This window comes from Crinia signifera, chromosome 12 (genome assembly GCF_055691185.1).
Source record: "Crinia signifera chromosome 12, ASM5569118v1, whole genome shotgun sequence".
NCBI classification, from domain to species: Eukaryota; Metazoa; Chordata; class Amphibia; order Anura; family Myobatrachidae; genus Crinia; species Crinia signifera.
This window is the reverse complement of record NC_139228.1, coordinates 66,649,499-66,672,681: the sequence shown is the minus strand read 5'-3', so window position 1 is coordinate 66,672,681 and position 23,183 is coordinate 66,649,499. Positions and strand designations below refer to the sequence as shown.

Sequence of the window (23,183 nt, the reverse complement as noted above, 5' to 3'; positions counted from 1 at the left end):
CATGCTTGTTATGCCAACGTGACTTTCTTGATGACATTGAGCATTTCAACAAATGGAGAATATAGTGTGCCGAGCATAGTGAGGCACCGCGCCCGGTGCCTCACTACAAGCCGGTGCCTCAGTGGCAAACGAAGAGAGCCACGCGATGGGATGCTGTACACTGATACAGAGTCCATGACGATGTAAGTCAACACAGACACAAAAAATGAGAAAATCTAATGTCAACCTTATGCTTGTGTCAACCTATAGCCTGTCTACCAATAGTGGTCGACCGATTGAGTATCAACCTTAATTGTGTCTGACCGAGAGAGACCCAGGTGCGGGGAGGGAGAACGGGCACTGTGGTTCTCCAGTGATGCAGGTGATGTCTGGAATTGAAATACCTTTGTTGTGTAAAAGTAAGTTGAGATGGAAACAGATCATCTGCAGTAAGGAAGCCCGAAGCAGTGATCCCTCCTCTCCTGTAAATCAGGGGTGTGATGGTTCTAACACACCAGCACAATATCATACACAGATCTCCACTCACACAAACACTCCGGGAATCCACAGCGACTGGAAACCTTCTCCTCCCTTCCAGGAGAAAGCTCCGGAGGACGAAAATTAAGGTACAGTGTGGAAATGTTTTACATGCACAGATTGTTGTTTTACTGATGGATATTTTTTTTATTGAAAAAAAAATTCTAATTACATTTTTAGTTTGAGGGGAAACCTGGAAAAGGGAGCGGAGTGTTTCCTGCTGGTGGCGGCAGGACGGAGGCTAGGGAATAGTCTGTTGGCAGAAGTACTGTGTCCTCAGCCATCTGAGCTACACATTTAAGTTCTCCTGGACTGGAGCAGACACAACTTTTATAGCTTTGTATTATTATGGCCAGGAAACGTTATGGGACAGGGTGACGGACCCATATAAGGCATCTCAGATCTTGTACTGGCTGTAATCTCGCAGGTGACAGTAACGGGATAGGATTACAGATTTGTGACCATTCACAGCAAATCGGAAAATGATAAAAAAACAGTTTGATGTCTTCTTGCAAAGTTACTCTAAGCACATAAACTGTATCTGATACAATATACATTGGGGATAATACAGTAAGAAGATGCTTATACATTATGACGGCCGTGGCGGAACTTGTGAGTGATGAGCCTAGGTGCAAAATATATCATTTCAAACCAAGTTCACAATATGCAGCATGGCAGTGGGTGACAGGGAGAGGCAGTGGGAAGCAGAATGTAACAGGGAGAGGCAGAGGGCAACAGGGAGAGGCAGGGGGAAGCAGAATGGGTACTTGTGTATTTTGGCGGCGCCCATCGCATCGCATACCATAACGCATACGATGGTATGCGATGCGACGCGATATCGTATGACAGTGCACGATGGCATACAATTTTTAAATTGTATGCCATTGTACATGGCATACAATGCCATAGGATGCAATGCGATTAAACATTGTATAAGCACCCTAATGGGTGCTTACAATGTTAAATGCACGCCCACGCCACCCCCCCACTATAAACGTGAACCCGAAGCGTGGCGAGCGCGAGCCCCGCGAGGGGACGCGGATACCTGTGAAGCCCGCGAAGGGAAGCGTTTACCTGTGAAGGTATCCGCGTCCCCTCGCCACGCTTCGGGCTCGGTGGCTCGCTGCGCTCACCACACTTTCTATTCTCAACTCCACGCCGACGTGGATAGTGGGGGTATGAAAAAGTCGTTTGACGCGTACCGCCGCCCCTCGTGGGCTCGCTGCGCTCGCCACGCTTCGGGTTCACGTTTATAGTGGGGGGGTGGCGTGGGGGTGCATTTAACATTGTAAGCACCCATTAGGGTGCTCGAAAGCACCCTTTAGGGTGCTTATACGATTTTTGATCGTATAGGGGGTCAAAATCGCGTCGCATCGCATGCCATCGGGTGCATGGCATGCGATGCGTTCATGGTACGACGGACATCGGGGGCGCCGCCAAAATACACAAGTACCGCAGAATGTGACATGGAGAGGCAGAGGGTGACAGGGAGAGGCAGTGGGAAGCAGAATGTGACAGGGAGAGGCAGTGGGCGACAGGGAGAGGCAGTGGGCGACAGGGAGAGGCAGAGGGCGACAGGGAGAGGCATGTTACTATGTATGAACAACTGCTCAGCACCACCCTCATGTCCCACCTGCCAGGTGTCATTCTCGGTACATGTTACTATGTATGGACAACTGCTCAGTACCACCCTCATGTCCAGGGCCGGAGCACCCCAGGCGAGGGGGGGTGGGGCACCCCGGTGCCTACGGGGGGGGGGGGGGAACCTGCGGCGCTGTGTGATCTGGCGGCGGGGTCCCTGCAGTGATGCGCGTTATCCGGCAGCCAGGCGTCTCATGTCCCACCTGCCAGGTGTCAGTCTCGGTACATGTTACTATGTATGGACAACTGCTCAGTACCACCCTCATGTCAAACCTGTCGTGTCATTCTGGCACAGGTTACTATGGGGGTTATTCTGGTTCACTCTTTCTGGCAAATTCCTTCTTAAATGGACAAAACCATGTGCACTGCAGGGGGGCAGATGTAAAATGTGCAGAGAGCATAAAGCTGTGTACACATGCTTAGATTTTTCCCTGTTTTCGATTCGATTTTGCTTAAAGAAGCAAAATCAAATCCACATCAAATGGTTTTTAGGACACTTTCGATCTGCATTTGATTCGATGCGCGCTCCTGTTTTCTCAAAATCGAATATAAAAATCTACTGTGCAGCCGAGGAAATCTCGAATTCGATCAAGTAAATCCAATGAGTACATTGAGCCTACATTGTGAAATCGAAATCGACTCGAATGCAAAATTACAGATCTAATGCCAAATCTAATAGAAAAATCAAATCTAACATCAAATCTAAGCGTGTGTACAGGGCTTCAGATTTGGGTGAGCTATTTTGTTTCTGTGCAGGGAAAATACTGACTGCTTTATTTTTACACTGAGATATATATATATATATATATATATATATATATATATATATATATATATATATATATAGAGAGAGAGAGAGAGAGAGAGAGAGAGAGAGAGAGAGAGAGAGAGAGAGAGAGAGAGAGAGAGAGAGATATATATAATCAAAAAGAAAAGACTGGCACTCCGGGGTCTTCAATAAACGTGCTGTATTGAGTGGCAACAAAAGCGACCAACGTTTCGGGGGTAGTCCCCCTTTGTCAAGGTGCGTGGTGATAACGTTATCACCACACACCTTGACAAAGGGGGACTACCCCCGAAACGTTGGTCGCTTTTGTTGCCACTCAATACAGCACGTTTATTGAAGACCCCGGAGTGCCAGTCTTTTCTTTTTGATCTTGAATACTCCACATAGACGAAAACCAGGGCAGTCGAACAGCAGCGGCGAGTGCCGGGCCGCATCCTAAAATAAATAAATAAATAAATAAATAAATAAATAAATAAATATATATATATATATATATATATATATATATATATATATATATATATATATATATGTATATATATACATATACATATACATACACACACACACACACACACACACACACACACACACACACACACCGTCCAATGGGATACTGGGTTGAATACTATGGGATAGAGATCCTCCGCAGGAGAGACAGGCACATTAAAACTTTCAGTGTGGGTGCACTGGCTCCTCCCCTCTATCTCCCTCCACTAGTCAGTTTAGAAAAATGTGCCTCAGGAGAGGCAGTGCTTCCTGGATGCTCCAGAGTTTTTCTACAATTTTATTTAGTTTATTATTTTGGGGCGCTGCTTTGAACAAGCAGCTGTCCTACTTCGTGGGAGTCAGGGGAAGGGTCAGTCCCCGGCCTCTTAAGAGCTGACCCTGCTGCAGGACCTCCGTCCTGTGTGGGGTTTATCACCGCACAGCATTGCGCTGTAGCGAGCAATCCCCCCAGCAATCCCCCTTCTTATTCTCCTCTCCGGGAGAAGCCCGGAGAGGAGAGTTTCAGTAGCCGCTTGGGGGGGGGGGGGCGGCTTAAGTGTGACATCACTAAGCCACGCCCCTATGCTGGTAAACCAGCAAATTCAGGGATCTCCGTGGAGGGGGCGGGGCTAAAATGATGCAATTGTGTCATTTTATCTCCGCCCCCTCCCCTGAGACCCGAGGATTGCGGCATTCTAATGCCGCGATCCGGGGGACAGCGGGGGTGTCCCCTGAATCCGGGAGGGTTGCCCACCCTTCCCGGGGGCCGGGAGGGGGACCCGATTTTCTGTGGAGACCCGGGATCTCACCAGGACCTACTCCTTTGACTGTCCAATACGACACAAATAGCCTTGATTAAAAGGCCAGACACGGTACTATGCCAAAATTGTATGATTGTTTGTATTAACTTTGAATAAATGTTTACAGTTTTACGCTATGTGGAACATTTAATTTTAAACCGAGGTATACATGGAATGAGAAGAAAGATTTTGGCCAACGTTGAAGCATCAGACAATATTATATGAGATATCTTGTGGCCTTTTTCGGTACGGAGAATATACATACATTAGAAAAATTATTACTATTTACAGTAACAACTACACTATGAAAAGTGCGATTTTTTTTAGTCTTTCGTTTGAGGAATTGCAACACAGCAGAATTTATTGACATCAAATAAAGTGTGCCGGCTACATCCTATCGTATCTCAAGTGGGAGCGCCCTGTCCAATTCCTTTTATTTGTATCTAACACAGAGGTACATTTAGATCTTCATACTGTGTATAGTTACAGCATACCTCCCAACTTTGGAGGAGACGGGACGTAGTTGCTGCGCGCCGTAAGCGCGCCAAAAAAAAAAGGTGGGCGTGGCCTAATTTGGGGCGTGGTCTATACTCGCTGCTCTCCCATGAGGCCACGCCCCCATTTTGACGCTATGGGGGCATGACCCAGAGGCTCTGTGAGCCTCTAGCCATGCCCCCTGGCTACGGGAATAGACGCTGTGCGCATGCCAACAGCCCCCCCTCACCGCGGGTGGGACAGCGGGACAGGCCCTAATAATCGGGACTGTTGGGAGGTATGGTTACAGTTTGATCAAGTGTGTGTGTGTGTGTGTGTGTGTGTGTGTGTGTGTGTGCTACTGTGGGGTCTGTGAGAAGCTTCATCATGGTGAAAAAATGAACATGCATGGTGTGCAGCACAAAGTTCATACCAGCTTCACAGTCACAGGTTACCTGTGAGCCGTGTATGCTGCCACAACTTGTGGATGGGTCGCAGGCAGATAGTCAGGAGCCTGCTTGGGCCAGCAGCATTAAAACGCTGATGGACTCTGTTGCTTCCCAGCTCTCTGCAAATACACAGCAGACGCAGAGGGTGCAGAGGGAATTAGCCATTTTGTCTGCAAGGGTTGATATGCTCACCCCTCCTGCTCAGCCTCAAAAGCGGCCTGCTGCTGCAATGGCCGATGATGATGATGATGATGATGATGATGAGGACATCCTTGAAGAAGGAGAGGAGGCAAATGAACAGGAAACTGGAGCAGACTTCAACCCATGGGTCTGAGGCATTAATTAAAGCCATGAGAGGTGTTAGAACTTCCTATGGAGGAACCCTCTGAGGGAGATTCCTTTCTTTATGATTCAGAAAAAAGACAGCCTGTGTATTTCCCTGAACAGGCAGAATTAGAGAATGCATTAAAAAATGCTTGGCAGAACCCCGAAAAGAGGTTCCAGCTCTCAAAGAGGTTTGCAAATGCGTACCCCTTTGATCCTGTGGGTAGGAAGAAGTGGGAGGTTCCTCTGTTTCCCGCCTTTCAAAGAAGTACTGTTACCAGTTCCTGGGGATTCCACACTCAAGGATGGTGCAGATAGGAGACTTGAAGCAACGCTCAAGTCCATGTACACGGCCAGTGGGGCTTCCCAATGCCCAGTACTGGCCAGTTGGATGGCTAAGGCCATTTATACTTGGTCCACGCAAATCCAAGAGGGTTTGTTGGGGGACGTGTCTGTGGCTCAGGTGAAAATCTGCATCATATTCAGGACATGACACGACACGGGTGCTTTGTGAGGCACAGAAGGAATTGGGCGCTATAAACGTGCAGAATTTTGCAATGGCCGTGTCGGCCCGGTGGGCACTGTGGTTGCGCCAGTGGGTGGCTGATGTGGATTCTAAAAAAAGTGTAGAAAGCATCCCTTTCCCAGGGGAAAGGCTCTTTGGTAGTGAGCTTGACTGGATTTCCAAGGCTACGGCAAGTAAATCCACGTTCCTCCCGTCAGCACCCACTGTTGTAAAGCACCCTTTCACAAGTCCCTCCCAGCAGTCTTTTCGCGGGTCTAAGTTCCGCCCAAAGGCTAGAGGCACCTCAAATGCTAGCAGAGGCACGAGAGGAAAATTTAGGAAGCCAAACCCTTCAAGTCATCAGGACCGTTCCAACGCCGCAGCTTCTTCCAAGCCAGCTGCATGACGGGGTACACCCACCATGAGAAAATCTAGAGGTGGTGGCTCGACTGTCGCACTTCAGCAATGTGTGGGATGCCTCGTACCTAGATTCCTGGGCCAGGAGTCTTATTTTGCTAGGCTACAGGCTGAAGTTCGCCAGGCCCCCTTCCCTGACGTTATTTCAAGTCAGCCCTTCCAGCCTCAATCGAGGATCGGGATCTCTTACAGGGAGCAATTCACAAGCTCCTTCAGTCAAAGGTAATTCTACCAGTGCCAAGGCAGGAACAGGATCAGGGATACTATTCCAACCTGTTCTTTGTTCCAAGTGTTCAAATTCAAAATGGAGTCGCTCCGATCGGTGATTGCCTCTCTGGAACAAGGGGAGTTCCTGCCCTCCTTGGACGTAAAGGACGCCTACTTTCACATCCTGATTTGCCCCCCCCATCAAATCTTTCTAAGCCATTACCAATTTCAGGGGCTACCCTTCGGTCTGTCTACAGCCTGGCGCGTCTTTACCAAGATCATGGCGGAGATGATGTTCCTTCTCAGGCTCCAAAGGGTAAATGTAATACCTTACCTGTATGACCTGCTGATCAAGGCAGGATCGGAGGAGGCCCTGAAGAGTGCACTCAATCTGACCATGCAGGTGCTGAGGGACCATGGGAGGATTTTAAATATACCAAAAACCTCGTTGATCCCGAGCCAGAGAATGGTGTTCCTGGGTATGACTCTGGACACGGTGGAGCAGAAAGTGTTCCTGCCAGTCGAAAAGGCCTCAGCAATACAGCAATTGGTAAGAGAGGTCCTAACAAACCCTCGGGTCTCGGTACAACTTTGCCTCAGGTTGTTGGGCAAAATGGTTGCTTCATTCGAAGCTATCCAGTATGCCTGGTTCCACTCGAGGACTTTTCAGCTGGATATTCTGCATGCTGCATATAAACACCCTGGCGTTAAGGGCAGTTTACTATGCCCTGTTACAGGCGGCACCGATGTTGCAGGGCAAGGCGGCGCAGGTCCAGTCGGACAATGCAACTACGGTTGCTTACATCAACCGCAAAGGAGGAACGAGGAACATGCCTTGTTTGAGGGAAAACCAACAAGATATTCTCCTGGGCAGAACACCATGTGAAGGCCCTGTCGGTGATCTTCTTTGGGGGCTCCCTCAGATCGACCTCATGGCCTCACGGTTGAATCACAAGGTGGACAGGTACTGTGCACGGACCAGGGTCCCGTGGCAGTAGCTGTTGATGCCCTGACTTGGTCATGGGATTTCCAGTTGGTGTACCTGTTCCCACCGCTCCCGTTACTGGCGCGGGTGCTAAAGCGGATTTGGCATCAAAGAGCAGAAGCCATCTTAGTGGCACCAGACTGGCCTCGAAGGGCCTGGTAAGGGGACATTCAGGCCATGCAGTTGGAAGACCCGTGGCGTCTTCCTCAAAGAAAAGATCTTCTCCTCCAGGGGCCTATCGTCTATCAGGACTTACAGCGGCTGCGTTTAACGGCCTGGAGGTTGAGCTGCGGATCTTAAGCCACAAGGGCCTGCATCCCTCGGTCATTACCACCATGACGCGTGCCAGAAAACCAGTCACAGCTTCTCACGATCATGTGATATGGAAGAAATACATAGCCTGGTGTGAGAAAAATAGCTTGCCACCAGCCCTATTTCGTCTGAATAACCTGTTCTTCAGGCTGGCTTGGAGCTGGGTCTCCGGTTGGGTTCCTTGAAGGTCCAGATCTCAGCTCTGTCTGTATTTTTTCAAAAGAAGCAGACGGCCTTGCCTGAGGTTCAAACCTTTCTACAAAGGGTGCTGAGGATTCAGCCTCCTTTTGTGCCACCCACTGCGTCTTGGGACCTGGATGTGGCTCTCACCTTTCTCAAGTCTTCTTGGTTTGTTCCTTTGGAAGAATCTGAGTTAAAACATCTTACTTGGAAGACTGTTGTCCTGCTGGCTTTGGCTTCAGCCAGGCGGGTGTCTGAGCTCAGAGCGCTGTCCTGTAAAAGCCCTTACCTGGTGTTTCATGAGGATAGGGCTCAGGACTAGGCCGCAGTTGCTACCGAAGGTTGTGTCGGCGTTCCACCTCAACCAACCTATTGTTGTTCCTTCCAGCGCGGTACATCCGGATATACCTCTTTCTTTGGATGTGGTACACACTCTCAAGGTGTATGTTAAGCGCACAGCTAGAATCCGTAAGACGGGTAGTCTATTTGTGCTGTACGATGCGCAAAAGAAGGGCTCTCCTGCATCTACACGGACCATAGCACGTTGGATTCGATGCACGATACAACAGTCCTATGCAAAAGCTGGTTTGTCCCTTCCTCCGTCATTGAAGGCCCATTCCACCAGGTCTGTAGGGACTTCTTGGGTGGCTGCCCGAGGGGTCTCGGCCCTGCAGCTGTGCAGGGCTGCAACTTGATCAGGTCATCACACATTTGTAAAATTTTACAGATTTGACACTCTGGCCAGGGACGATTCCCAGTTCGGACAAGCGGTTCTACAGCAGACTCCGCACGTTCTGGTAGCTTTGGGACCTCCCCATAGTATTCAACCCAGTATCCCATTGGACGGTAGAGAAAATAGGATTTTGGGTACCTACTGGTAAATCCTTTTCTTGTAGTCCATATGGGATACTGGGAGCCCGCCTCTGTGCGGCATTCCTGCTGTAAGACACTGTTCCTTACACTGTTAGGGCTTGTTGCCATGTATTGACCATATTCAACAGTTATTGGTGACTTCAGAAGTTGTTATAATTCGTCTCCCTTATTATTTTTTTGTTTGGTTTGGGTGTGCTGTGAAAATCTCACCACGTTATTTGTTCACATACCTCCTCACATAACTCTCACAGTTCTTCATTAATGACTAGTGGAGGGAGATAGAGGGGAGGAGCCAGTGCACCCACACTGAAAGTTTTAATGTGCCTGTCTCTCCTGCGGAGGATCTCTGTCCCCATAGTATTCAACCCAGTATCCCATATGGACTACGAGAAAAGGATTTACCGGTAGGTACCCAAAATCCTATTTTTTGTGTGTGTGACAAAACCACAATATCCCAAAGCAACATTGCGTTTCCATCCCCATACCCCACCCCACCAGAGACCGCTGCGGTCACCTACTCTGGACATAGGTCCCAGGTGAGGTACCTATGCTTACACAGGGGTTCCTAAAAGACACCCTAAATCCCCGGTATGGGGCCACACTAGAGTGATACCACGCTGGCCTATTCCTGTGCAGCTAACCAGGACTCCATATATTTTTTAGTTTATTAAAAACACACATATTTTACCTCTACAACGGTCATTTGTCACTCTCTCATCACATTTCACACTATCTCATTGGTACATTTCACACTATCATAAGGTGTAGCGCTAAGTATCAATACAGTTGTTGATGCAATATAGATCTCACTTTGTAGTAAAAACCCACCCAAATCGAACAGTCTCTGAACAAGTAACATCTACCCCACCTGCAGTGCACATGGTTTTGTCCATCTGAGAAGGAATTTGCCACAAGAAGTGAACCAGTATAACCCCCTATGTAGGGACAACTGCTCAGTACCAAGAGTGGGGGCTGCAGCACAGTCCAAATATCAAACAGGGGAACCACAACAACTGCCAGTGAGTCAGTTGGGAATGGAAGTTGGTTTGGCTGCCCTGTTTGAATTTTTAACTGTGCTGCAGCTCCCCCTCTGGAGACTCCCTGGCTCAGTACCACTTCTTGGGCACGGTGCAGCAGAGGAGAAACTACCACTGGTGCAGCAGGTGCAGAGCACCTGGTTCCCTGAGGACTAAGAGGCCCATTACTGTCCCATTTACCCGTTTCCTGTCAGCCACTGTCACTGTCATGCTCTGCCTCCCACTGCTGTGTGGCTTATTGTGAAGTTGTGTTGGGGTTGGAGGAGGGGGTCCAAATTTAAGGTTTTCACCTGGGCTCACCACACCCAAGTTGTGCCACTGCTGTATGTAATACTGTGAATAAGCTAATTCCATACTTGCCTACCCTCTCAGAATGGCCGGGGGAGAGTCCTGCAAATCAAATCCCCCATCCGGCCCCCGGGTCTCCCGCATCACCGCCGCAGCCCCTGCTCCCCCTTCCCTGCAGTATAAAATCCTGACTTTTGCTGGTCCACACACACACACACGCACTCTTGTCTATAAGTTATTATTAAGTACAGTACATGGTGTTATGATACCAGACCATGTAACAGATCCCAGTGACAGATTTCCTAAATGTACTTGTGGTCAGGGGCTGAATATACTGTTTTTATGATGTGTTCTGCTACTGTTGCAACAGCGGGGAGAGGTTAATGTGACACAATAGCCGCAGTGTAACATACAGCACCGCCTGCTGTAATGTATAACATATGTGGCTATGAAACGCTTCCACCTCCTCTCCTGGGATATTACAGATTGTAGCAGAGCAGGACCCAGAGAGGGTCCTGGTGCTGTGCGAGCTCCTCTGTATTCTGCCAGTCGCCTGACCGGTGCCCAGGATAACGCACAGGAGGAGGCGGCAGAGGTCATAGTTACTTTTCTGCACCTTTCTACGCGGTGGTAAGTTCCTCTAAGAGGGAAATGTTCTAATGCTTCTAAAATGAAAAGAGGTGATGCTGCAACCAATCAGATTTTGCCTATTATTTCTCTATTCCATCCTAGGAAATATGAGACAGAATCTGATTGGTTGCTATGGGCAACATCACTACTTTTTCTTGGTAAATGTACCCCTAAGTGTCTGTAATTTACTGTTATTCTCTTACTGTATGTTAGTATAGCACCGCTTCATTAACTCCTTGAGTGGTGGGTTTTGCTGGGACAGGACAAACCGGCCCCAGCAATACCCATCACAGAAAGTTGGTGGGTCAGGGGAGCTCCGGCGTACCGATCGCCGGAGCAAAGGTGACGGGGGGACTGGAAGGGTTGGTCAAGGGGGGTGGGGTTCAAAAGGTGAACGGAAAATTTTCAGGCATACCACCCAAGGGGTTAATACACCAACGCTATAGATATTTAATACATAATCTGGGTCATTGGGTCCACCGGTATTTGGTCAACACTGAAGGTCAACATGGCTTATGTAGACACATGAAAATAGGTTGACATGCCTAAGGTTGACAGGGTAAGAAGGTCGACATAAGCGTTAGGCTTGGTCGACAGTCAAAAGGTCAACATGAGTTTTTCAAGTTTTTTTGTCCCAAATGTCAACATGGACCCCGTCAAAGTGTAGTGCTTGTGTCGACATGGTTGGAAGGTCGACACAATCATTAGGTCGACATGTGTTTCTCATATTTTTTGTACGGAATGTCGACACAGACACCGTAACAGTGTAACGCTGCGCTCCCAATGCTTCGGGCACACTATTATATTCTCCCTGCCTGTCGGCACATGTCGTCTAAAGTGAAAAACCCATGTTGACAGTTTGACTGTCAACCGAGTCATTGTCGACCAAATGCTTGCGACGAGCTTTCAACCATGTCGACCTATTTCATGTGTGGACCTAAGACATGTCAGCCTTCAGTGGTCGACCTCACGTGTCGACCCAATGACCGTACACCTAATACACTGAGCAGTCATGTCACAGTTGCAGTGAAGCAGAGAACACTGAAGTAACATTTATCATGTGCACAGAAGCAGAACTATCATTAGAGCAGCATGTGCATTGCATCGGGGGCCCTGGGGAAGAAGGGGCCCGCTGCTTTGTGGCATATTGTGAACTTGGGTTGGAGTGTCGGAGGGGGCCCAAATTATATTTTGCACCTGGACCAAGCACTCACAGGTTCCACCACTTGGAATTAACCCCTTCCTGACAGAGCCAGTTTTTGCGTTCCTGACAGAGCCCTTTTTTTCAAATCTGACATGTCTCACTTAAGTGGGGATAACTTTTTTTTGCTTTTACTTATCCCAGTGATTTTGAGATTGTTTTTTCGTGATTTTTCGTGACACATTGTACTTCAAATTAGTGGTAAATTTGGGTCGATACAGTCTGTGTTTTTTTGTGAAAAATACCAAAATATCGTGAAAAAATGGAAAATTTAGCGATTTGCAAAATGTTAAATTTTCTGCTTGTGAGACAAATAATCTTACCACTCAAAATAGTGAATAACTAACATAGACCATATGTCTACTTTATGTTGACATCATTATTTCAACTTCCTTTTAATTTTTTGGGACACTAGGAGGCTTACAATATGAATAGCAAATTCTCAAATTTTCAAGAAAATTTCAAACACTGATTTTTTTAGGGACCAGTTCAGTTCTGATGTGACTTTGAGGGACTTGTATGTGAGACACCCCCATAAATGATGCCATTTCAAAAACTGCACCCCTCACAGTATTCAAAACAGCATTTTGGAAGTTTGTTAACCCTTTAGGTGTTTCACAGGAATTAAAACAAAACAAAGTGTAGGTGAAATTTCAAAATTTCTTTTTTTTTGCAGATTTGCAATTTTAATACATTTTTCTAAGGAACACAGTACATTTTACTAGAGAAATGTGACTGAAAATTGATTCCCCCAATTCTTTTGTTTTCATAAATATCCTATATGTGGCCCTAGTGTGCACGGTGACCAAACCACAGGCTTCATAATAGAAGGAGCACCTACTTGATTTTGGAGCCTCCTTTTTATGAGATTATTTTTTAGGCACCATGTAGGTTTCTAGGCACCATAAGATGCTAAAAGTTAGGAACCCCCCCACAAGTGACCCCATTTTGCAAACTACACCCCTCAGGGAATTCATCTAGGGGTATAGTGTACATTTCAAACCCCCAGGGGTTTCACCAATTGTGGTACAACTGGGCAGTGAAAATGAAAAATTATTTTTTTTACACAAAAATACAGTTCTGGCTCCAAATTTGTCATTTTCAGAAGGTATGAAGGAGACAAAGCACCCCAAAATCTGTGCCCCAATTTCTCCCGAGTACGGCAATGCCTCACATGTGACCAAAAAATACCAGTTGGGTGCATGGCAGGACTCAGAAGGGAAGGAGTGATTTTTGGATTTTGCAGCTCAGATTCTGGTGGAATTTTGGTGGGTGCTATGTCGCATTAGCAAGACCCCCAAAGCACCAATACAGTGGAACCCCCCCACAAGTCACCCCATTTTGAAAACTACACCCCTCAGGGAATTCATCTAGGGGTATAGTGTACATTTCAAACCCCTAGGGGTTTTACCAATTTTGATACAAGTGGGCAGTGAAAATGAAAAATTACATTTTTTTACACAAAAATGCAGTTCTGGCTCAAAATTTTTCATTTTCAGAAGGTATGAAGGAGAAAAAGCACCCCAAAATCTGTGCCCCAATTTCTCCCGAGTACGGCAATGCCTCACATGTGACCAAAAAATACCAGTTGGGTGCATGGCAGGACTCAGAAGGGAAGGAGTGATTTTTGGATTTTGCAGCACAGATTCTGGTGGAATGAATGGTGGGTGCTATGTTGCACCAATACAGTGGAACCCCCCCACAAGTCACCCCATTTTGCAAAGTACACCCCTCAGGGAATTCATCTAGGGGTATAGTGTACATTTCAAACCCCCAGGGGTTTCACCAATTTTGATACAAGTGGGCAGTGAAAATGAAAAATTACATTTTTTTACACAAAAATGCAGTTCTGGCTCAAAATTTTTCATTTTCAGAAGGTATGAAGGAGAAAAAGCACCCCAAAATATGTGCCCCAATTTCTCCCGAGTACGGAAATGCCTCACATGTGACCAAAAAATACCAGTTGGGTGCATGGCAGGACTCAGAACGGAAGGAGTGATTTTTGGATTTTGCGGCTCAGATTCTGGTGGAATTTTGGTGGGTGCTATGTCGCATTAGCAAGACCCCCCAAGCACCAATACAGTGGAACCCCCCCACAAGTCACCCCATTTTGAAAACTACACCCCTCAGGGAATTCATCTAGGGGTATAGTGTACATTTCAAACCCCCAGGGGTTTCACCAATTTTGATACAAGTTGGCAGTGAAAATGAAAAATTACATTTTTTTACACAAAAATGCAGTTCTGGCTCAAAATTTTTCATTTTCAGAAGGTATGAAGGAGAAAAAGCACCCCAAAATCTGTGCCCCAATTTCTCCCGAGTACGGCAATGCCTCACATGTGACCAAAAAATACCAGTTGGGTGCATGGCAGGACTCAGAACGGAAGGAGTGATTTTTGGATTTTGCAGCACAGATTTTGGTGGAATGAATGGTGGGTGCTATGTTGCACCAATACAGTGGAACCCCCCCACAAGTCACCCCATTTTGCAAAGTACACCCCTCAGGGAATTCATCTAGGGGTATAGTGTACATTTCAAACCCCCAGGGGTTTCACCAATTTTGATACAAGTGGGCAGTGAACATGAAAAATTACATTTTTTACACAAAAATGCAGTTCTGGCTCAAAATTTTTCATTTTCAGAAGGTATGAAGGAGAAAAAGCACCCCAAAATCTGTGCCCCAATTTCTCCCGAGTACGGCAATGCCTCACATGTGACCAAAAAATACCAGTTGGGTGCATGGCAGGACTCAAAAGGGAAGGAGTGATTTTTGGATTTTGCAGCTCAGATTCTGGTGGAATTTTGGTGGGTGCTATGTCGCATTAGCAAGACCCCCCAAGCACCAATACAGTGGAACCCCCCCACAAGTGACCCCATTTTGCAAACTACACCCCTCAGGGAATTCATCTAGGGGTATAGTGTACATTTCAAACCCCCAGGGGTTTCACCAATTTTGATACAAGTGGGCAGTGAACATGAAAAATTACATTTTTTACACAAAAATGCAGTTCTGGCTCAAAATTTTTCATTTTCAGAAGGTATGAAGGAGAAAAAGCACCCCAAAATCTGTGCCCCAATTTCTCCCGAGTACGGCAATGCCTCACATGTGACCAAAAAATACCAGTTGGGTGCATGGCAGGACTCAAAAGGGAAGGAGTGATTTTTGGATTTTGCAGCTCAGATTCTGGTGGAATTTTGGTGGGTGCTATGTCGCATTAGCAAGACCCCCCAAGCACCAATACAGTGGAACCCCCCCACAAGTGACCCCATTTTGCAAACTACACCCCTCAGGGAATTCATCTAGGGGTATAGTGTACATTTAAAACCCCCAGGGGTTTCACCAATTTTGATACAAGTGGGCAGTGAACATGAAAAATTACATTTTTTACACAAAAATGCAGTTCTGGCTCAAAATTTTTCATTTTCAGAAGGTATGAAGGAGAAAAAGCACCCCAAAATCTGTGCCCCAATTTCTCCCGAGTACGGCAATGCCTCACATGTGACCAAAAAATACCAGTTGGGTGCATGGCAGGACTCAGAAGGGAAGGAGTGATTTTTGGATTTTGCAGCACAGATTCTGGTGGAATGAATGGTGGGTGCTATGTTGCACCAATACAGTGGAACCCCCCCACAAGTCACCCCATTTTGCAAACTGCACCCCTCAGGGAATTCATCTAGGGGTATAGTGTACATTTCAAACCCCCAGGGGTTTCACCAATTTTGATACAAGTGGGCAGTGAAAATGAAAAATTACATTTTTTTACACAAAAATGCAGTTCTGGCTCAAAATTTTTCATTTTCAGAAGGAATGAAGGAGACAAAGCACCCCAAAATCTGTGCCCCAATTTCTCCCGAGTACGGCAATGCCTCATGTGTGACCAAAAAGTGGCAGGACTCAGAAGGGAAGGAGTGATATTTGGATTTTGCAGCACAAATTCTGGTGGAATGATGGTGGGTGCTATGTCGCATTAGCAAGACCCCCAAAGCACCAATACAGTGGAACCCCCCCACAAGTGACCCCATTTTGCAAACTACACCCCTCAGGGAATTCATCTAGGGGTATAGTGTACATTTCAAACCCCCAGGGGTTTCACCAATTTTGATAAAACTGGGCAGTGAACATGAAAAATTACATTTTTTTACACAAAAATGCAGTTCTGGCTCAAAATTTTTCATTTTCACAAGGAATGAAGGAGACAAAGCACCCCAAAATCTGTGCCCCAATTTCTCCCGAGTACGGCAATGCCTCACATGTGACCAAAAAATACCAGTTGGGTGCATGGCAGGACTCAGAAGGGAAGGAGTGATCTTTGGATTTTGCGGCTCAGATTCTGGTGGAATGAATGGTGGGTGCTATGTGGCATTAGCAAGACCCCCGAAGCACGGTGAAATTATGAACCTAATATTCCATAGATGTGTGGTATATTTTAAAACACTCCTTTATACATAGGCCGGGTTTGTCGGGGCAAGTGTCACACTGGAAAATAGTTTGCTTTCTTATTCCCTTTTTATAGCAAACTTTGCACCTTTTTTGTGTCCTGCCCTTTTTTCCAGTGGAGGGGATTTCATCAGGAAAATGCTGCCCTGGTACAATACGGGGGCCAGTACTAGAAGTACTGGGGCCCTCTGCCTGCTGGTTCCCAAATATTAGGCCCTTTATGACTTCCTCTTGAAAGTGCATAAATGTCCCCCTCTGGCCGGTAGAACGGAATAGCACGTAAGCGTTATACAGTGCCATCTGGATGATATACACGGCCACCTTCTTGTACCAGATTTTTGTTTTCCGCAGGGCACTGTACGGCTTCAGTACCTGATCTGAAAGATCCACTCCGCCCATGTACCTATTGTAATCCAGGATACAATTAGGTTTGGAGGTGTGGGTACTGGTACCTCGTACAGGGACGGAGGTGGTACTGTCTCCGTGAATTGTTGTCAGTATAAGGACATCCCTCTTGTCCTTATATTTGACCAACAACATATTTTCGTTGCATATTCCCCTGCTTTCACCCCTTCTCATTACTTGGGCAATGTGCGTTTTTGGGAGGCCTCTTTGGTTCTTGCGCACAGTACCGCAAGCTGCTGTACCTCTTGAACCAAGGGCCTTAAACAGGGGGATGCTAGTGTAAAAGTTATCCACATAGAGGTGATAACCTTTATCCAGGAAGGGGTGCACTAAATCCCAGACAATTTTCCCACTAACACCTACGAGGGAGGGGGGGCATTCTGGCGGTTGAATTCTTGAATCCTTCCCTTCATAAACCCTAAACCTGTGGGTGTACCCTGAGGTGCTTTCACACAGTTTATACATTTTTATGCCATACCTTGCCCTCTTACTGGGAAGGTACTGGCGGAATTTAACCCTTCCTTTAAAATGTATAAGGGACTCGTCGATACAAATAAATTTTTCAGGGATGTACACCTCTTCAAATTTGGCACTGAAATGATCAATGACCGGCCTGACTTTGAATAGCCGGTCAAAGGTGGGATCATCTCTGGGTGGGCACTGTGCATTATCGGTGTAATGTATAAATTTAAGAATTGTCTCAAATCGAGTCCGGGGCATGGCCATACGGTAAAATGGAGTACTGTACAGAACATCTGTACTCCAATATTGCCTAATTTCTGGCTTTTTTACTATGCCCATATGAAACACCAGACCCCAAAACGTCATCATCTCTACTGCATCTACAGGGGTCCACCTAGCAAATGATGACGTGGGGTTTTGAGCAATAAACTGCTGGGCATATAAATTAGTTTGGTCCACCATTAAATTTATAAAATCATCAGAGAAAAATAATTTGAAAAAGTCAATTTCTCTGAGACCTGTGGAATCAAATTGGATTCCTGGCATGGCCAAAAACTCAGGAACCTGGGGCTCAAAATTGTCTGGTGGTGGGGTCCATACGAGATCAATTATTGGGGGGGGGTCTCAGCTGCTCTACGGGGGCGTCTTTGAGGGGGTCCCTCATCACTAGAGGAGGAAGATGAGGTTAAGGCGAATCCTTCAAATTCCCCGCTTGCATCACTGGCTGTGTCAGAGTCAGAAGCAAGCATGGCATATGCCTCCTCCACTGAATACATTCTCCTGGATGACTGGGAGGACATTTGGGAGGACATTTGGGAGGACATTTGGGAGGACATTTGGGATGCCATTTTTATTTTTGTGTTACTGGTAGTGAAATGTTTCAACACGTGTATAGTGTAGGGGGGGGTACAAACTTTATTTCAATCCGGGGGGTATGTAGTGTGTAGTGTGTATGTGGTGCAGAAAAAAAAAAATACTTTATACCAATAAAAAAAAAAAAAATGAAGGGGTTAAAAATAAAAAATTTAAGGGGTTAAAAAAAAAAAAAAAAGGTCCTGCGCAAAAAATTGAGCACAGATGTTGGTCAGTAACGTCTGTCACTGAACAGCGCTCAAAGGCAACAGGAATTTGATCAAAAAAAAAAAATAGATCAACCCTGTGCCGAAAAAGATGATCAGTGATGTACGTCACTGATCAGCGCACAGCGGCCACAGGACACCCACAAAATCAGTGTGTGTAAAAAAAAAATTAAAAAAAGACCCCACAGCACACACACAAAAAAAAAAGGTGATCAGTGATGCGACACTGATTACCAGTGAGGTGCAGCAGGTGCACAACCTTTGGTGCAACTGACAGGTATATATAAAAAAAAAAAAACCTCTGTACCCCCAAAAAAGTTGCTGATCACCTCAGATATAGTGATCAGCACAAAAGGCGGGGGCAGCAGACACAAAATTTAGCACTCTCTATCACTCTCTGTCACTATCTCTCTCTATCTCTCTATCTCTCACTATCTATCACTCTATGACACTGCAGCAGCAGCACTGACAGGTATATCTATATATAAAAAAAAACCTGCGCCCCCAAAAAGTTGCTGATCAGTTAATTTATACTGATCAGCACAAAAGGAGGGGGCAGCAGTCAGTTATATAAAAAATATATAGCACAATCTGTCACTATCTCTCTCTCTCTATCTCTCTCTCTCTATCTCTCTATAACTATCACACTGCAGCAGCACAAAATATAGCACTCTGTCACTAGGCCTCTCTATCTATCTCTCTCTCTCTATCTCTCTCTCTATCTATAACTATATCACACTGCAGCAGCACAAAATATAGCACTCTCTGACACTATCTCTCTCTCTATCTCTCTCTATCTCTCTCTATCTCTCTATCTAGCTAGTACACTGCAGCAGCACAATTTCACAGGAAGGCACAAGTAGCAACAGGATCCAGGAAGCAGTGATGAAGCAGCGATCAGGTAAGTATGGAGCAAGTATGGAGCAAGGTTCTGGTCAGTATGGTGGCAGGGGGGTACGGTGACCGCACTGCACGCTATTCCAGACCGGAATGGCGTCTGCAGTGCAGTCACCGTTAGTTTAAATCCCCCTCCTTGGCTGTGATTGGTCCGTCGGTCCGACGAACCAATCACGGCCTTTGGGGGCGGGCGGGGTGAGGTGGGGTGACACCAGTGTCACCCTTACACCCCGCGGTGATTGGTGCTGTACTTTACAGCACCAATCACCTCTGATCCCGTGTCACCGGCGAACGTTATTCGCCGGTGACACAGGAAAACGCTGTGAATGGCTGTTCACACTGAACAGCCAATCACAGCGATCGCCGACGGGGGGGCGGCATCGCAGCCCCCCCTGGGCATGCACGGACATGTCTGCTGTCAGGGACAGCAGACATGTTGAAACTATCACCGCGTCTATAGACGCGGTGACAGTTTAAATCCATGACGTACATTTACGCCATGTGTAGGGAAGTGCTTCCCGACCATGACGTAAATGTACGTCAAATGTCGGGAAGGGGTTAATAATACAGTTGCATATTATAACATTTTATTGGCGTAAATCGGGAGGCGGGGCCGGGGCGGTGCTGGGTGATGTCAGCATCTTCCAGCGGCGCCTTTACAGTGCAGAGAACGGGACTTGGGTTACCCATTCACACTGCCCCTGGAACCGCGAGCGTCCGGGTCCAACCCTGGTACAATCTTTCTGGACCCTTTCACACTGACCAATTTCCCGGGTTGTTGCACGTTCATGTACAATTACGCTGGAAATATTTGTCAGTGTGAAAGGCGTATTAGCAATATACATTACCGTGAGCATTCGTTCTGCTCCCAGAGATGTTCCCTCTCCCGGTAGAGTTACAGGCTGCCCTCCAGATAACGGCACCGTGCACTAATAAGAAACCAACCTGTGAAGTGTTAATCATTATAATGTTATAATCCTTTCACTATGAGCACCACTAATGGGCACTGAATATGATTGATGACAGCATTTACTATGTGGCACCTCTTCTCCTAAACATCGCTGAGTGGCTGGTGAAAAGTTTATGAGTAATGTTTTATTTAACTAGGCCATGAATTGTACCATCTGCCGCCCATCAGCCCCCAGTCATACCGCGGTGCATTAGCAATAGAGGCCTGGCACTGTCTCAGTTATTAGGAAGTGAACATCTTATAATTGGGATAATTAAGTAGAGATGGTGCAGAACACTTGGGTTCCTGTTAATCTCCGATCTCTCCTGGGACATGGATAGACTCGTCAGATTCCTAATGGGGCTGTAAAACTTCTCATTTACAAAACACAAGATCCATTTGTCCTATGAAACCCAATTAACCATCATTATTCTATTATATCCTTAATTCCTGCACTTACGGTAGTTTCCGATCCACCCGAACTGTCGGAAGCGATCACAGTCCAGCTCCCCTGATCCTCAGCATTACGCCTCTCTGCACAACGGTGACCCCCACTCATCACTTATCGCTAATGGCAGATAGTGCCATTAAAGTACACGGTGACGATCTGTGCGTCAATGCAGACAAAACACAGGTGCTTTTTTAAAGGGGCAGTCATTTATAAGGCATGGTTTTACCTTGCACATGATTGCCACTTTAAAAAAAAAAATCTTCTTGAGATAAAAAAGCACAAGCCAATCAGGCCCTAACTGCCGTATTAAGACTGTTTGAAAATGACAGTTAGGGGCTGCTGGGTTTGTACTTTGGGCCCAATTCAGAACTGCCCGCTGGAATGCTAAGAGAGTGAAATCCGGCCCCGAAAATATTTGTCATTTAAGTGATGAATAAATAGAGGACTGCGTGTTTCTGGTCACATGACAATGGATTGTTTGTTTCTTCTTTGACATGATTCGGTTTCCTCTGTCACCCATAAATGTGCTCTGTGATCATCAGGCACCGTTTTCTGATTAATGTCAGCGCGGTAAATGCATCAGTTGTGGTTTCCAGAGAGATAAATATGAAATAACGACAAAGTTCATGTGCTCAGAAGCCAGATCTCCCGGCCTGAGATATCCATCACCCAGGCCCACCAGAGATATCAACGTAATCTGTTAGTTATTGGAAGAGCTTAGCATAAACACATCAGCCTGGAGACGTCCCATGTGTGTGGAGACGGACGGCCGTAATGGGTTCCTGTGGTGTACTCAGCTTTCTGCTACAACAAGGAAATGGGACTAAAATATTTATCAACACAGACACCGGGCTCCATCTGTAGATCTGTAGAATGGTGGTGCCCACTCTGCCTATTTGGTAATCCGGCACTGCCCATTAGCACTATAACCATATCTAGCTAATCGTAAACCCACTCGAAGCAAACCCTTTGCTATCTTCTGTGTTAGTGCATGTGTGAGAAAGAGATGTTGTTTCACTCTCTGCCAGAAGATGGCAGTGTTTGTGGGACATTAGGCTAGTGCCGGGAATTTGCACCCTTCCTCTCATAAAGGGATAATAGCCCCAAAAGGAAGGGGTGTGTTCACACAACAGTAACTCCAATTGTAACACAAACATATACACATTACACCACATGTAGTTCCCCTGATTAATATTATACCACATAGCAGTGCCCCTTCTACACGTAATGTGCACAGCAGTGCTTCTTATAAACATCTGTTTCTGTCACTCCAGCAGCTCCATGCCCTGTGTCCCTCCAGCAGCTCCATGCCCTGTGTCCCTCCAGCAGCTTCCCCACCTCCGAGTCCCTCCAGCCCCCTCTCACCCTGTCTTCAGCAAGCACAGAGCCTGCTCCTCTTTGTGGCTCTTCTTCACTTCAGCGGCGGTGATGGCATGACATCACATACGCTGTGCCAGAAGATGGAGCTGACGGGACAGGCTTTTCTATTGTAATTACTATTCGGGGGCTGTGGTAGAGGTGGAACTCCGTTCCACCCCGTATCCCCTGATTGGACCTATTCCTCAAGTTTTTCAGCCCCATAACTATCTGGTGGTCTTGTGTATTTTCCTGTTCTATAATTTATCAAGCTCCGAAAACTAAAAAATCTTTGGACCTTGGCTCTGAGAGCTCACGCCATTTACAGAGATGACCAAGTTTAGGAGAAATCGCCCATTGGCAGGGGGGCCAACATCCGTAGGGGTCCAAAGCAGGCTCAGCTCCCTCATTTTCGTATAGTGACGTCACATAACTTGCCCTGTACTGTAGGAAACTAATCTTTGCATGACGCATAAAGGTGACACATCTCATTTCAATGTGTCGAATATAGAATTTATTCAACCGCAAAGTTGTTTCTTTGATGCAGAGTCTGAATACTACCCACTGAATGTGGCTTAATCATAGACTTGTGGTGGGTTCAGGTGATTCTTTGATGGACCCCTGCATGCAGTAACTCCTCAATACCTGGCGCAGTGTGACTAGTAGTCCCTCCGGGCTCACTAAGGTTGAGAGGTGCAGTTGTTGGTACAAGGACCAGTGTGAGTCAAGTCCATGATAGTAACCAGTGTTGGCTTCCCACATTGGCGATGATCTTATTGTTAAGATGTTCCTCCAATGTTCCTGGGGGGATGCATCGATGCTGCAGGGTTCTAGAATGCTGTAGTTTCTTGCCAATGGGTAACGCACCTGGATACAGTCTTTATTACACCGCGGGACATTCCTTATGAATTAGGGGGTGGGTGAAGTGGTTCCCGCACCCACAACCATAGAGTAAATGGGTCTAAGTTGATGGTTTGTAGCGATATAACCCAGCGCGTTTCATTAGCACCTTTGTACTTCTTTTCTTGACA

At 46.5% G+C, this 23,183-nt stretch overlaps 1 protein-coding gene across 2 annotated transcripts in view; it reads left to right on the top strand.

Moving 5' to 3' along the window:
• The first annotated feature begins 401 nt into the window (after positions 1-401).
• Positions 402-23,183, top strand: part of LOC146049811 (B2 bradykinin receptor-like) — a 46,374-nt gene continuing 23,592 nt past the window's right edge. Inside the window, exon 1 of one of the 2 annotated variants that reach the window (XM_083166443.1) lies at positions 402-605. In XM_083166443.1, coding sequence (XP_083022569.1) covers positions 480-605 — 126 coding nt within the window. In that variant the 5' untranslated portion in view covers positions 402-479. Of the gene's footprint in view, positions 606-10,837; positions 10,915-23,183 lie in introns of those variants that run through there. The other variant, XM_083166444.1, reaches the window with a different exon arrangement.